Here is a 16,495-nt window from a genome sequence, read left to right as displayed (position 1 = left end):
TAGATACACTTGCCCTATGGCCGGAATCTACCTGAGGTGCAGTACAAGGTGGCCATGCTGCACTAGAGGATATTTGAATTATTCTTAGCAAATACCTAGGTTCTCAGACCACACCTATCACCCTGGTATCAGAGTGCACAGGCTTTTCAGTTTCACATCTGGAGAGGCCTAGTTTTCTTATATATACTGGTCTATGCCACATGACCCCAGGCACTGCCATTAGTACTGTACCAGGTGCAAGAACTATCTATTTTCCTTTAAGTGAATAACAAAAGCAAAACAAACAGAATTTGCAACTGTGACAGGAAGCGTAGAAAGAAATGAATCAATCAAATAAAGATCAAAACTCACACTGTTCACTGGCTTGTAGATCACAGGGATCATTTTAATCCCAAATTTCACATATAATTCGAGTTCTTACAGAATTTGTACAGCAGTTCCTCGGTTATCACAGAACTGGGTGACGTTTAGAAAAGGAGACAAACTGTCCCCTAGCAGCATCACAGTATGCTTTTTAGAACACTATAAACCAAAATTCACTCCCTTTAAATTTAAAACAAGAAAGTTTAGGATTAATAAGTAAATTCTCAGAGTTTTGTCATCAAAAAATTCCAAGAGAAAGTTTCCACAGCCACTCTTCCCATTCTTCCAGGAGAACAGAGCTTGGATTAGTTAAATCCACAGCAATGGCAAAAACCCATGACACCCGAGGTAGGCATCCTGCCACTGTCAAGCCTCCAAAACCACCAGACTTTATAAAGCTATGTCTATTTGTATACATAGTAAAAATGTTCATTTAAAAACTCAGCTCCTAAGAAAAAATACAATACGGTGGAAAACATACAAGAAAATGGAAGAACATTTCCCTGTGAACCAAAGCTCAGATGCTGTACTGAGGAATATGTGGTATAAATGCCTAGATAGAAAATAAGATACCAACTCCCCTTAATCAGTATATTCAAACCAAAGATGCCAAATAATTTGGCTAATGAAAAGTACAAAACCCTAAGATACACAAACTGATGTCTTCATTCTAGTTTGCAAGCTTTATATCAGTACAGGCTGGCTGTAGGCAAGAACAGCAGGGGGAATGAATGCCATGTATAAAAGTAATAAAAATCATCCTTTATTTGTGGAGAATGACTGTCAAGACCAGATTCCTGTTTCTCAAATGGCTTTGGCAGTTACTAAAAATAGCTGCATGAAATATGTGCTAAAATATCCCAAGAGATTTCACTACTAAGCACTTGGATCATTGGAAAAAGACTTGCACAACTCAAAAAGAAAATTCATGCCAAAGGAGGAGTGTGTTATTGCAGTAACATGGTAGCTTTTTTATATGAGTAATAATGAGCCAGGGTTCTGTTAAAAATGTGTCAAAGTAGCACAATACTTCCACCAGTAAGGGGGAAAACAAGGAGCAAAAGTTTTAAAATGGTAATATCTGATGTTTACTCTTACTATATGGTCAAATAAAGGGCCCTCCCCTCTCTCTTCTGTCATTTTAGTTTTGCTGGAGACAGGGCTTTTAGTGTGTGACTGACAAGTACCACCATGTTTCTAACAGGGTAAATCTGGGTGTCTCTACTTCCATTTTAATCTCCCTGCCTTCTCGTGTCCACCCTTTGCCACTTCCTAGCTTCCTTTCTTTTATTACTGCAATACTGTGGGCTTATGTTCTGCAGATCTCGGCATGCTCAGATTCCTGTATGCTCGGACATGTGGAAAAAGTTTTATTAAATGTAACACTCCACATGCTGCCAGCCAGCAGTATAGTGCTAGATACTGGTAATACAGCCCTGAACAGCCAGAGTATCTGTTCTCAAATTCTCATAGCCACTCTAACAGCTTTTAGGGCTACTTTCCTCCCTCTTGATGACATTTGCATGCCTCAAGAAAATTCATGTACAACACACTACATTTGCTAGAAGACCTCAGCTTTCTTCAGATTACAATTTGTCATAGGAACAAATACAAAAATAAATTAGACATGATTTAATTCTGTCCAAATGTTAATTTTAAAATCTCAAACTGTTCTCCTTCTGAAAACAACTGCTCCCAACTACAGCAGAAATGTAGGTCCTCTGTACTGAACAGATTTCATGTCAACAAATTTTACTTTATTTTTTAAGCAGCTTTCATAGTCTAGAAACAGATTAATCTAGAAAAATCTTCAGAGCTGCCGGAGTCTAAATGCCTCTTTCTATGCAAAGAACAGGTCCAGCACAGGCTGCAATAGTGGAGGATTCCGCTTGCAGTGCCTCCGCAACACTCTAGGAAGCAGTGGCCTCTTGAGGTAACACAGTTCAACCTCTGTGTCCAGTTCTGCCCTAGACAGCTCTCCTGGAAGTGCCAATAAGGACAGAGATTAAAATCAATCAAGCTGGAGGATTTTGTTAAGTGGGGACACGTTAACCAGAAACTGGAATGACGTCAGTTTATTTCACATAAGCTAATGAATAGCCCACCAGATAGTAGTTTAGTTTTGGTCACTGCTGTCACCCTGGGCTGTATTGGAACTGGTGGCACTAGAGATGAAAAGTATGTATCCTACCACCAATTCCCTTAACCATTCACTTCTGCCGCTGTTCCCCAAACCCCAGAAACTCCTTTAAGCTATGTGACCAGTATTGTCCACAATATCCCAGAAGAGGGAACAACAGCATAACTGGCAAAAATTGGAGGAGTTATACTACTTAGAATTTATAGAGCACTTTACATTTTCAAAGCACTGTACAAGTATGAACTAACAAACCACAAAACAGCTATTGTATTAAATGAATGCCTGCATGTGCTCACTGCTTCCATGACCAAATGCCCATATGTAGCAACCTTATTATTTAGGTTGTTAGCTAAATTTACCTTTTCCTCACATGGGTGGTAGCAAACATTATCATTACAACATTCCATCATAGCTCCCCTATTCTTCTGTTCATAACTCTAAAACATTCTGCTTGCGTCAGAAACATCTCCTCTTTTGCCTCAATCCAAAGGTAAAATTTTGTGAAACACTGACAAATCTCTCTTCTGTTATTTTAAATTCTGGTGCTTGCCAAGAACTCAGAAATTGCTGAAGAAAGCAAGCACCTCCAAACTTAGCTACTTCTCCATGAGGAAGTTTGCCTTACTTTTTTTTGTTGGTTGGTTGGTTTTTGAAGGGGTGTTTAAATGACAAGCATGTAGGAGGAAAATGTCATTTCTGAGCATGCTTAGTAGTATCTGCTAAGATTTTAGTAGAGCACAATGAAGTCTCATCACTTTTAGGATATGTTTGGGGCAGGGAGGGGACATTCTCCCTGCTTTAGCAGGATCAAAGACTCCAAAAGAGACAGGTACTAATGCTTGGATAATATACATGAAGGAGATTTACTTAAGTACACAGACAAAAAATATTCTTGAAACATCTTTACTGAGTACTGGAGAATATCATAGAGTTTGAGAAAAACTGTCCATCTCATATTTTGAAAGTCTTCTCATAAATGTGCTGCAACCTGCAATTTTCTGAAAAGTCTAAATTTCCATTTTTAAAACGTCTCTTTTCCATTGTGAAAAGACAGCTGTTAAAATCTGCTAAAGTGCTTCAGCCAAACAGCAGCAAAAGTGTGAACTCATCCCTTCCGTCCTTTGCCCCATTCACCCCAATGAGTTCTGAATTTCAAAGCCAATGTATATGTGCATTCAAGTCGGGGACTGCACACACAAGTTGCGCAGGCAGCAAACTGCGGGCATGCTTTTGACTGTCTGGCCCTGTAATGTTCTCTATTTGTTACTATTGTTTTATACATGACTACCCGATCTTCCCTTTCTACAGAGATTCTTAGACATGAATGCCAAGTCTCTTTGGATAAAGGGAGATATTCCTCATTTTAATCATTAATGGAACCATGTGCATGTTAACTTCTTGAAATGTTTTTTGTGCTCTGATAATTCCTTGTATTCTATAAAGACAAAATTTCACAAATGGTTATGGTGGGCAGATTTCTTTTGGTAAATAATAATCAAAGGTGATCTCACCTTTTTTAAAAAGCAACAAAGTTTTGGACAATACAAAGTTACAAATAAAGTTGCACTGACAGTACTGTGGCTTTTTACACGTTTTCATATTAGGCAGTTTTAAATAATTTATGTTCTGTAAAAAATATTCTAAAAGCACTGAAGTTCATGCAAGATTGCTAAACAAAAAATTTGTGTTACTATTCATTGTGTAATAAAAACCTAGTTATTAATTCTGGAAGTTTATCAAGACAATAAAATGTCATATTGAAACAAAATATCTTCTCTGAAAATTTGGTCACTGGGGGAAAACAAGTCAAGTGCTTTTCTTGTAAGCATCATACCTACAGCACAACAAAACCACAGCGTGTGAAAGGAGTAAGACTGAAGTATGAGGATTGCAGTGTCTCTGCCACCACATGTAATACGGTACAAGTTTCTTTTTTTCTTTAAAACAAGACAGTACACATGTCCCTTTATATTAAAAGTTAAGAAAAAACTGCAATATATAATGTAGAAATTTACCCTCCAAATATGACTTCACTTCCAGTTTTATTACAGTACCTGCTTTAGAAGAAGATACTTTATCATAATGGTCAACTTTCAATTCTCCCAGCATGAGAGTTGTGTGCTACAACTTATTTAAGAAGCAGATTCCCTAGAGGAATACATTGATATGAATTATTGATCAAGCACTTTTCCAATATATGAAGATATAATTAGTAGTATGCACTTGGGAAATCAGGACAGCGATTACAGCAACTGTATTAAAGCCATATTATACACAAGGAGCGTAATAGTGTAGCAGCTGCATAATGTGCTACTGCACAGGAGATCACACCATTTTAGACTGGCTCAGTCCCTTGCTGAGTCAGTAGGAACTGAGAACACCATGAGGTAGCAAGAGCTCACCTTGGCTCATTAAAAAAAAAATTGCTGAGCTTCAGAGGATGCAACTTATAGCCCAGAGGTTCCCAAATGATGAGACATCTCTGGAGGGGTACGCAGGAGAAATTGTGTAATGGTGGATTTTATTATTTTATTTATTGCATTTTCATAATAGGCTATTCAGACAAAGATTTAAAACTCTGTGGTAATTTCTTATACAAAATACAGTAGTTAATTTACTTCAAGGCATCCCAATGAGAACATGGATACGCAGAGGCGTTGACATACACATCTCTCACCTCCAAATCGCCGTACAGCATAGGCTCAGTTGCACAGCAACTGTCCAGTCTAACTGAGCTCAGAACTTAGACGGGTTTTTTTTGGTTATATATGTTGCATTATATATTTGTTCGTAATAGTGAAATATGGACAGATGGCTACAGACAGACAATGTTAAGAACACACAAAGTATCACTGATTAGAAAGGTAGGGGTTCTGGTAGATCTGGAAGGGAGTACGAAATAAGAAAAGTTTGGGAATCTCTGGTCTAACCTATCTCTGCTGGATGTATGGTCACCACACTACAGAGCCCAGGGAGAGAGAAAGAAAAAACATTTTGAAAAGGAGGAAATTAGTGAATTGGATTCCGCTCCCACAAAATACAAACAATCATGATAAATAAGGCATAAGTAAGAAGGTTGATGATACATGAAGAAAATCATACACATACATGTTTTCAGATAAAGGCACCTTAAAGGTACATACAGCTCTCATTTGGATACTCTGTTAATGGCTATTTTATATACCTAAAAAGTTGATTTTTCATCCTATTAAGAGTCCATGTTTGAAAGCTAGGTGTTAGGAGTCTATTACTGAAACACAATTAAAAAACCTGATTCTGTAACCTTTACAGTGATCGATCCTATCAAAAACTAGTGAGACTACTTGCATACGTAATTGCTACTCAAAGTTGTAGTTTGGCCCCAGATGAGTACATATCATGAACAGTTCAGTACTGAACATAAACAGTCTTACCTCAGTTAGTGCATGCAGTTGTCCTTGATGTACGCAGACACCCATAAACCTGCAAAACACAGAACAAAGGTTTTTTTTAAATATATAAATAAAAAACACAGAAGTGAAAATAGCTGGTTCAATGTTGGACATTTAAAATCCTACCTTAACAGAAAGGTGAGGGGCTATGGTACAATGTTTTGAATGCCCTGTTCAATAGAGCTGAGGAGACCAGACTCAAACTTAAGTGGAAAATTACTCACTACAGGTAGATTGTCATTTTCTCCAAGCCTTGAGGAAAGGCCAACATATAGCTATGTCACCAGGGAAAAGGAATGGGCTCAGAGTCACACCTTGCTTCCCACTTGCTCGGGGAGGGACAGCCGAGCTCAGTAGTCAGCTACGAACCAATACAAATAGCAAATTACTTCCCTTTCTGCACTGGCTGATATTGAAAGGTGCAGGGAGAAGAGAAGCACCTTATGCTCCCATACTCTCCTGCACAATCACATAGGGCAAGTGAAAATTATATCCTAAATTACTATTTCATCATATAAATTTAACTCACTCAGACAGTAATCAATTACTTAGACTGTAAGATCTCTGGGGCAGGGACCATCTCTCTGTTGTGTGTTTGTATAGCACCTACCACAATGGGGCCCGTGTCCATGACTGAGGCTCCTAGTATTGGTACTACAGAAGCACCTATCATCCTTAGTTTTTAAGCACGATGAGGAGAAAGCATGCTAAACATTCAACTTTAGGTCATAGGAGTGCAATCACAATCTCATTCCGCACCTCACCCCCTGCCCCAAGGTGATTTGTGTAGCAGACGTCACACTTGGTGTGGCAAAATGTGAAGCAGTATGTAATAAATTCAAGGTCTCCCATTAGAAAGTTCATTAAAGCCTGACTTTTAAACACTGTATGGACTCCAGAAGTATACAGTTGATCCCATATCACTGTAGGAGGTGTGTGCTTTGTAGCACAACCATTTTCAGTGGCATTGTTTACAATTTGATCACTTAGGGGGCAAAAACGTGTCAAATATTAAGTTGTGTTAATGGCTGGTTGAGGAATTCTTTCCCACACTATTGCCCCCCCCCCCCCGCCAAAAAAAAAAAAAAAGTGTATGTAAGCAGAAATGCATGATTTCAGTCAATGTGACCATTCTGGATGTGGCAGAAGAATCTTGTGGCAGTCGATTTGTAGAAATAATGACCTTTTATATCCTAAAACACTTCTGTATTTAAAAACAAAATGATGCAAGGGACATGTAGTACTAGTTAAGCTAAGCTGCTTTTGAAGAAATGAATGCTCCTTACTGTTCTCTTGTCTAACAGCTGACTGGTAAATTACAGGCAACACAAGAAAAACAAATAATATAGATAAGGGCCTCTGCATAAGATGAGCTGTGGAAATCTGTTTCCTGTAACTGGGAGGGGTGGGGAGAAATGGAACTTGCACCATAAAATCTGGTTCTGATTGATCTTGCCCCACATAATATCTTTCTTTAAAATGAAAAAAAAAAGTGACAATATAAACGCTCATGTAATGCAAAACTACGGTAAATTCAGAAATAGAGACTTTTGGATATCTAATCTATACAACTGCTGCCTCTCCTCTCCTAAGGGCAATTACTTAAAAGGAAATCTGTAAATAAGTCACTCATATGTAAAAAGTCAGAAATACATCTATTCAAGCAGTGACTGACATTATGAAGGCAAACTCTGGAATAAACTTAATTAAACCAAGGCTCTTGAGCTACACCACACAGAATTTCAGCTCCATTCACAAAACAAAAAAGTCTGATACGCAACCGGGTTCTTCCAGGACATTTAGATCCCAGACTCCAAAGGCTGTTCACTACTGCACAAGTTCTGAGATGTTGAAAATTTATTTTTTCCTTTGCAAAACAGAGAAGACTGATGATATATTGCTGTTAATAAAATTATTGCAACATTTTCACTCAGTTAAAAAGGTTGACCATTGGGGCAAATACATACATTAACATTTCAATCAATCCAGATATCTAAAACAGGTTATAAAGAATTCTTTCAAGACAAGAATCAAGTGGTGTGTGTAGTAGGAACATAAATCTCATAGCTTATGCAATATATCTGACAAAAAAGCTGGCCTGAGATTATCCATTTTAGATACTTGTAGAGTGTGGAAGATAATACAGTACATCTAGGCAAGTAGAAATTTTATAGTTAAAGTAAATTCTATAGTTAAAACAGCTTCCAACAAAAGCCTACACACTAACTTGTTTAGACACAAAATCCAAACAACTCTACTCTAGTCTTCAAAAATGTACGTATTTTTTTCTAAATACAGAACTTCCATTTAAGGATCTTCAAGAATTTCACAAAGAAGAATGAATTAACCCTACATTTCCATGTGAGATTAAAGTCTTTTGGAAAAGGAGGGGTTTAATTTATTTAAATAAAATCTGATGTTAATCCAACAAGATTGTTTGAGAGACAAGGTTCTTCTTTATGGAAAGGAATGGTGAAGGTCACAAAAGAAAAATAATTGGCGAAAAAGCAGACAGAATATAGATGTTTCAGTGGTTAGCCTGTTCCGGAGGAATTTGTAAATTGTGTCAGCTAAACTGCTTGGATCAAAGGAGGTCTCCGTATCAACCAAATTATTTGATTCCAATTGTCTCATTTAATATCTCTTTTCACATCCACTGTTGCACAAACTATAGTCTCTATCAAAAGAAAAGTAACCTATGACAGGTTTTCATAAAGGTGTTTCTTAAATACTAAAAACATTAGTAAAATTGAAACAGCCATTCAGCAGGTGCTCATGCAGCCACATCCAGGTTGAAGAGGTATAGAATGCACCAAACATGAAGCACTAAGATACCGATGTGTCCGCTTGTGGTTTTCTTAAACTTAAGAAAAGACTGAGACCAAAAAAAAAAAGAAAAAAAAGCTAAATTTTATCTTTTCATTCGGAAGGTATAAAAGCTAAAATAAGACTGATAAGACTGGTTAGTGTTTCTTGATACTATCAGAGAGAAACAACCAGAAAATGTTGCCGTGTTCTGCAGCTTCAGTGAGTACTGTGAGCAATCAGTTACTGCAGAAATAGGCAGCAGTTCAAAACCCTAAAAAGCAGTATAAAATCCTAGAAACAGGAGCACATTTACAACAATGAGAAACAGTAGTTTTCTGTTTGGGAAATAAAGATGTTTCTACCCCTTAAATAAGAAAGGAAACAAGGCTCAGGAGCATTAGCTCATACCAACAGGCTAGATTAAAAATAAATTTCTAAAAACCCACACTATTAGAAATTGCCATGCAAGCAAACAGAAATCAAGATAGTGTTATTAATACATTTACAAGCAACATAAATTAACCATTTAAACATTACGAAAGAATCTAACTTTTTTGAAAATCTGGAAAACAGGTTTAAAGGACATAGCTCCGCCAATCCATATTCCTGGATAACCTGCTCCTGAATCTGCTGTATCAGGCAACGGTGAGCCCCCAGCTAATCCAAATATTGCTGGAAAATAATTGTGCTGAAGGTAATGTAGGCAGCTGCTATTTAGAAGATACAACTACTTAGATTTAGAAATTCTTTGCCCCAAGTGAGATTCCATGTCTCTGGATAGGAAGTAGACCTGCTTGCCCATCCATTATTCCTCTTGGCTAGATGCACTGTCTTCAGTGCCAAGATGCACTTCTAGGGGAACTGCAGCACAATTTGTCTTTCATCAGCCAAATAGGTTACACTTCAAGTGTTCTAGCTGGAAGAGACCTTGCTTGGCCAGTCATCCAAAACACTAGAAATTTGTACTAAATATACATTTCCTTATTGGGGAAAATGGAGGCATTTGTAAAGAAAAATGATTACTACTACTTGGAAATAGGAGCCTTCAGGTCTACAACCTCTGGGAAATCCTTCCAAAGCACCCCTGCTAGTACAATGCAGAAGGTTTCATCATGAAATACTTGATTTTGATGAATACTAAAGATATTTAGATATTTGAAAACCAGCTCTTGGAGGATCTCCCCTGCCATTAGAACTCTCTCAAAAAAAACCCAAGCCATACAAACCATAAGAAGTATATTCTTAGATGATGACCCAGCAATTGGACTTTGTACACTTCTTCTAATTAGAAGTGGTTAGTCATGGTCTCACAAACTGTTTGCAATTCAGTCAGTTCGTTAAGGAAGCAAGACTTTATGAGCAAGATGGGGAAAGAAAGAACTTTGGCCTCAGACTTTGAGGTTCTCTGCCTTACTGATAGTTTACGAGGATAAACTGAAATCCAGATTATACTGCTCCTGTGGATCTGTTAAAGGCAGTGCAAGCTTCCCAGTAAAAGGATGTAATGGGGCCACATTTCTGTTCTGTGGACAAAGACTACCTAGGACACCAGTTTATACAGTTAATCTACTACCTGTGGCAGACAGGAGAAAATTATAGTCAAGACACAAAAGCTGCAAACAATTCAGATTTGGGTGGCTGGCAGATTAAAAACTAGGGGGGAAAAAAATCAGACAAATACAGAATCTATACAATAAATTCCTCTAAAACTGTATAGCCAGATGCAGAGAAAGTGAAGGCAAGAACAAATACGCTTGCACCATGGCACTGAACATTTGGGGGGGTGGGGTATGGATGTGACCCTAAGCACCCTGTATTCAAACCCTACACACTACTCCAACAAGATGTGTACAAATCATGCTTTGTGAGGCTTCATTATCTGAAAACTAAAAACACATTGGTCATTAATATCATTGTGGAATATATGTGACAATGCCACATGTGAAGTTATGAATATCCTCTAATATGTTTTAAAGTCTTCATTTGAGCAAAGTAGAAATAGGTCTGCCAAGGTCATAAAACATCCATAGTGAGTTGGACCAATGGCCCATCTAGCCCAGTAACCTGTCTTCCAACAGTGGCCAATGCCAGGTGCTTCAGAGGGAAAGAATAGAACAGATAATCATCAAGGTCTTGAATAGAAATGAAGCTGGGTGACCAATGCCAATGGAACTGCAATTTATATATGTAGTAAACAGAACCATCAAAGCTCACAAGGTGGTTGGGGAGTCAGTATGTCTGGATAATAAGGAATTGTCTGTCTAGCCAACCTGGTCACCAGGCAAAGACAATGAAGATACATTTACATAAAAGAAAAATAAAGCCATCAAAAGCTAACCAGGGGAGGAAGTAACAACTCAACTATCAATGGGGGATGGACACTGTACCCCCAGGAAACCTTCCTGCTTCTGGAAGCAGAGTCAATGAACTTTAAGAGATACGCTTTTCAAAGGTTTACTGGACTATAAAAAGAGGGGCAATGAACCCCTAAGTTATCTTTCACCTCAGATGACAAGGGAAACCAGCACCTCACACTTCTGTGGAAGGTCCTGACTGAGACAGTCAGCCCTGCAGAACGAAGAGTAATTGGGGAGATAAACCATCTTAAACAAAGACCGTGCCTTGCTAAATGAAAATTTAGACTTTTAGATGCGTGTTTTCACTTTTATATGCTTGTAACCATTTCTAACCATTTCTTTTACTTGGCATCACTTAGCCTGTGTCCTGTTAAACTTATTTTAATCTAAATCAACCCAGGGTTGTGTTCGAATTGAAATAATTGTTAACTATAGTTACTGTGGCAAGCTGCTAGGTATTGTCTCTTTAAAGAAGCAAACGAACCTCATTATTTCTCTGAGTGGTCCAGGAGAGGACTGGACAGTTCAAGGCAGGCAATTTTGGGGAAATCTAGGACTGGGGGTGTACTGGGGTCACTTGGCTAGTAGTAACCAAGGCAGGTGGAGACAAGAGTGTGGCTGCGGTGTAACAAGCAGGCTTCTGGAGTCAGAATTACTGAACCAAGGCTGCTTATCACACAGACACTCAGTTCATGTTTGTAGGCTGGTTGGGAGTGTCCAGACAAGGGAGCTACAGCAGCAAAGCATTTTAAGGCACCCAGGGTAACAGGGCAGGGGGTGTCAACCTCATTTATCTGGATTGCACCCCAAATGTGACAATGGACAGAGGATGACTTCACTAAATCTGCACTTAAAACCTTCCATAGTTAATTGTATTAGATGTAATGCTAAATAAAATTGCATTTTAGCTACTTTTTACTGTTAACACTGTAATCCTTACCATATTTCAGTCCAAAGGTAAGTCATCTCATCTAGCCCTTTTGCAACTTCATAAATTTGTATTTATTTATATTTAATAAGTATTTATTTATTTATACCGGTATGTGCACACCATTTCTAAAATAATGCTTTTGAAGGTCCAGGTTATAGGAAGAAAAAAACTTGGTAAATCATTTTCTGACTTCCATTTGTTAATTACAAATCATTGTTCAGCATAAACATACTGAGGGTGCTAAAAACAATGCAAGCAGTCAGCCTACTGAAACATACTCCATCACAAGTTCTTCCACTGATGGGAGGGCTTGACAGGGGACCAACTGCAGCAAAGGAAAACAGATTGACATAATATTTCAAATATGCTGGATTTCTGTGTGAGTAGATGAAAGAAATTCTCCTTCGAGAAAGCTCAAACAACACATATACACGGACATTATTTTAATTTTATTGTATTTGCAGATGGTGGGGTTAAATCAATGAATCAGTCTGCTTGCATGTTTGCTGCCAAACACAACAATATTTCAAAGTGCTCCCATGAGGGCATTTAAAACATGAGCTAAGACTTCCTGTGTGCAGAAAAATGTTATATGAAAAAGGTCTCTAAAGTACATATTAAATAAAGAAGCATTTTTCATGCAAACAGTGATGTTAAAGACTGAAATTCAATCACATTCTGAAAATGCACTAATCTAAAAGACTGCACAAGAGAAAAAGGACTTGGGTTAATGGACTGCTCCATTAGTGAAGACTGTAGAACACAGAGCAGTGACTTGCTTTTCAGGACAAAAGAGCATTGATCTCACAGGTAACAGAGTCCTATAGATTGCCTTGGGTGGGAACTCATGGCTATAATGCATGTCAATATCAGCAACACAGAGAAATAAAGGAGAGAAATCTTGAAGGCTTACATTGTTCAACAGAGGTTTCAAGTGAAGTTATGCCCAAGAAAATGACTCCACAAAAATTGCACCTTCTGACTCATGAATCTACACCCAATGTGTGTTCAGAGTCATGTCTGCTGATTTTAAGGACAGAACTAAGTTTATACTGCTTTTTACTTCTGTTAGCGCACGGTGCCAATATGGCTACCAGAAAGGTGTCAAAATATATTCCAAAATATCCCCTAGAGAGATGGACGTGTGTGTGTGTGTGTGTGTGTGTGTGTGTGTGTGTGTGTGTGTGTGTGTAGAGAGAGAGAGAACGAACACACATGGGGTAGCACCGGCAATTTCCCATTTTCCTCAAGGGTACGTTTGTGTTGAAGACCACAAAATTATATTTTTATAGATTCTCATGTTCAACATGTACATGAGGCTACTTGGGGTGACAGCAAGGTAGGTTGGACTGCATTATCTCCAACAGATGGAGACCCAGTTTTAACTTTCCACTTCATCTGAACCATCTGTTGTAGCTCACTGGCTGAGGGTAGAGTTTGTGCAGCAGAATCTTTTAATATTGTGAGGACATGCAAGACACAAAGAACACAGCTAGACTACTTATTCCATGAACAGGACCAGGGAGACAGGGGCATAAATGATTCCAAAACCTTGGATAAGGAGACAGAGACAGAGATTAATTCAAATTCACTCAGCCCTGCGAAACAGAAACTAGAGGACCTTGACACAATTGTGCCTAAATACCACTTTGGAATGAGAAAGAGGCAAATCCACAGGCATTGAGAAGGATGGTGATGGGCTTCACCTTACCTGCAAGTAAACTACATGCTTGGCAATAAAAGAAAAAAATAATCCCCATTAAACCATGAGTTGAAGAAATTCATCAAGTGCACTTGGATCAGACGTCCAAAACTGTAAGTGGCTGTGGTTTAGGAGAAAGAAACAGGCTAGGAATTTCCAGCAATAAGGATGAAGCAGTGCAGACAAGCAAAAGCAGAATTTCAACCAAATGAAGTTAATTAATATTAATGATGACAGTGATTTTAAGCAGTAAAAAATATAAGTAACTTTATATTAGAATTTTAAAGCTAAGTGTGGGCTAACAGGAACACATAGCTTGTGAAAGAAACCACCTAATTTGTTGTCAGACACAGGGTGGAACAATAAACATCAGATTCCTGGCTGCTAATTACACCAGAAAGACAGGCTAATGTGATAGAGGACAGAGATACAATTTTGCAAACCACTTCCTAGGAGAAAAGTCGTCTCTACCACACAAACTCCCACCCCTCCCCCCACTGCCCAGCATAGATGTCAAAAGGTTTCAGTATGCAGAACATAAGGAAAGGTGCCAACTGGGGATGCACAGATCAGAGTTTGAAAACCACTGCCATAAAACAATTACTTTTTACAGCAGCACCTGTCAGAGCTCATGAGAGATGAGGTGGCTTATTTTTACATATTATGTAAGAACAGGGTTCATCTCAGAGTCAAGTGGAGAAGCTGCATTAGTTAAACATTGCCACAGCACACTTAGGCATGATATCACAAAAGAGGACAAATTCCTTAGCAATAACAAAAGGGAAAGAATTTTAAAGGGCAGATTTTAAAAGTGATGAAGAAAAGAGTGTTGAAAGCAAGCTGGAGCACAGAATAATTTTAAAATCCCTAGAATGGAAAAATTATATACTCAAAAGACTAAAACTTAGTAGGAAAGAACGGTTCTCTTTAAATATTGACTAATCCAAATACAAGAATCCCAGAAAGTCATCCCAGAAAACCCTTCAACATAAACATGCTATTGTAGAACATTCTCCTGATGACAGGATCTACAACTGAGTGTGCTCCAGGCTACTGTTAACTGATACTGGTGTGTGTGTTTTTTCCCCTCACCACTATATATTGCAAAAGCAACTGCACATTAGGTATGAATACATACATGAACAAAAGACATTTTAATACACAGAGTTAACAGCCTGTAGGCTAATTTTTTACAACAATGGATTACAGGCACAGATGGTATATAGACTTCTGTTAAAAAATATATAAATGAAAAGGAGTCAAGTAAAATACACACGGTTAAATAGAGAAGTACTTCATGCTATTAGTTGGGGGAAAGAGAGGGACAGCTTTTTTAAAGGTGGAAAGCCTGTTGCAATCATCCTAAAGAGATTGGAAAATACACTGTGACAGGTAGGGTTCAATTCTGACCTAAAATAAAGGGGACAAACACAAAATATCAATTACCTAAGAGAGAAAGAAAAAAAACAATAATCAGTGTGGAGTAAGTGGGAGAAAGACTGAAGAACTAGCAAAGTGAAATACAATTTTTATATTGGTATTTACTGTAGACAATGAAGAAATTCCTATTTCAAAGGCAGTTTTCCAACAAGGAAGATAAAGTCAGCAATTTTAATAGACAGTGAAGTTTCCCTAAGGAGGAAGCCTCAACTCAAGCAATTTGAAAAACTAAGTGAATTCTACTCTGAAAAAGTAAACACACACAAGCAACAGATGAGCTGAATAAGCAATGGTCATTTTTATATAATCAGAGTTTTATCTCCTTACCTAAGTATGCATGGTGGGTGGGTGGGAATAAAGATTTATTACTGTCAGCTCTGAAGAACCACTGGGAGAGCAAACCGAATTATCTTCTGGCTCATGTATAATCAACAGAATTATTGTTCCATTTCAGAGCCATCTGTGCAACACCATTGTCTTCAAATTATGCATAAATTCATAGAGTTTAAGGCCGGAAGGCACCATCAGATCATCTATTTCTGTATGTCACAGGACATCAGATTTCACTCAGTTACCCCAGTATTAGGCCCAATAACTTGTGCTCTTACTGACACCTGTGCAACCTCACCAAAAGCAGCAGGGCTACTTAGTTGTAACTGAATGCAGCATTTGGCCAACAGATTCTCTGTTACTACTGATGACAATGAACTAACCAGAAAAGAAACAGGTTGACTTTCAGAGCAAGTTTGTAGGGCTGGCAATTAGCATATTCATCTTTTTTTTTTTTTTTTTTACTGTAAACTTGATATGGAAAGCACTGAGATACACCGACTGTAAAATTGACAAAGAGTGAGGGTGTGCAAAGTCTCTACCAAATTGTACTCCAGTGCAACTCTATCTGCTTCCCAGGAGGACCACATGCTGCACATCTGCGTAATCATGTAATGAATATCCTGTATAAAACAGTTATTGTTCCTGAAGAACTGAAAGTTGCCTACGTGCCGCCACTAAAAAATAAATAAATAAAGGAAAGAGAGAACACCAAAGGAAATGCTGGGAATTAGACCAGTGAACCATGCTTTGGTAAAGGGAAAACTGACTAAGAGTCTGATTAAGGGTAGATCAGTACAACAACTGGATAAGTACAATCTGGTAAGGTCAAACCAGCAAACCACTGTAAGAAAAAGTTATGCCTCTCCAAACTGTTGAGTTATTTGAGAAAAAATAATACTGATAAGGTTTCTCAGAATTGACTATTAAGGGAAACAAATGAGTTAAAGGGGTAAAGTATATTGCCTTGCATTAATAATTGGTTAAGAGTTG

General features: G+C 38.1%; 1 protein-coding gene across 2 annotated transcripts in view; it reads right to left on the bottom strand.

Moving 5' to 3' along the window:
- TESK2 (testis associated actin remodelling kinase 2) overlaps window positions 1–16,495 on the bottom strand; it is a 104,312-nt gene that overhangs the window by 54,101 nt on the left and 33,716 nt on the right. For both annotated transcript variants that reach the window (XM_067567737.1, XM_067567738.1), the window contains one exon: window positions 5,917–5,965. In XM_067567737.1, the coding sequence (XP_067423838.1) occupies window positions 5,917–5,965 (49 nt within the window). The remainder of the gene's footprint in view (window positions 1–5,916; window positions 5,966–16,495) is intronic.

Source organism: Emydura macquarii, unplaced genomic scaffold (assembly GCF_026122565.2).
Source record: "Emydura macquarii macquarii isolate MOO-44397 ecotype Brisbane River unplaced genomic scaffold, CSIRO-AGI_Emac_v2 contig_2805, whole genome shotgun sequence".
NCBI classification, from domain to species: domain Eukaryota; kingdom Metazoa; phylum Chordata; order Testudines; family Chelidae; genus Emydura; species Emydura macquarii.
Note: the sequence above shows the minus strand (reverse complement) of the source record. Positions and strands in the feature narration are given on the sequence as shown.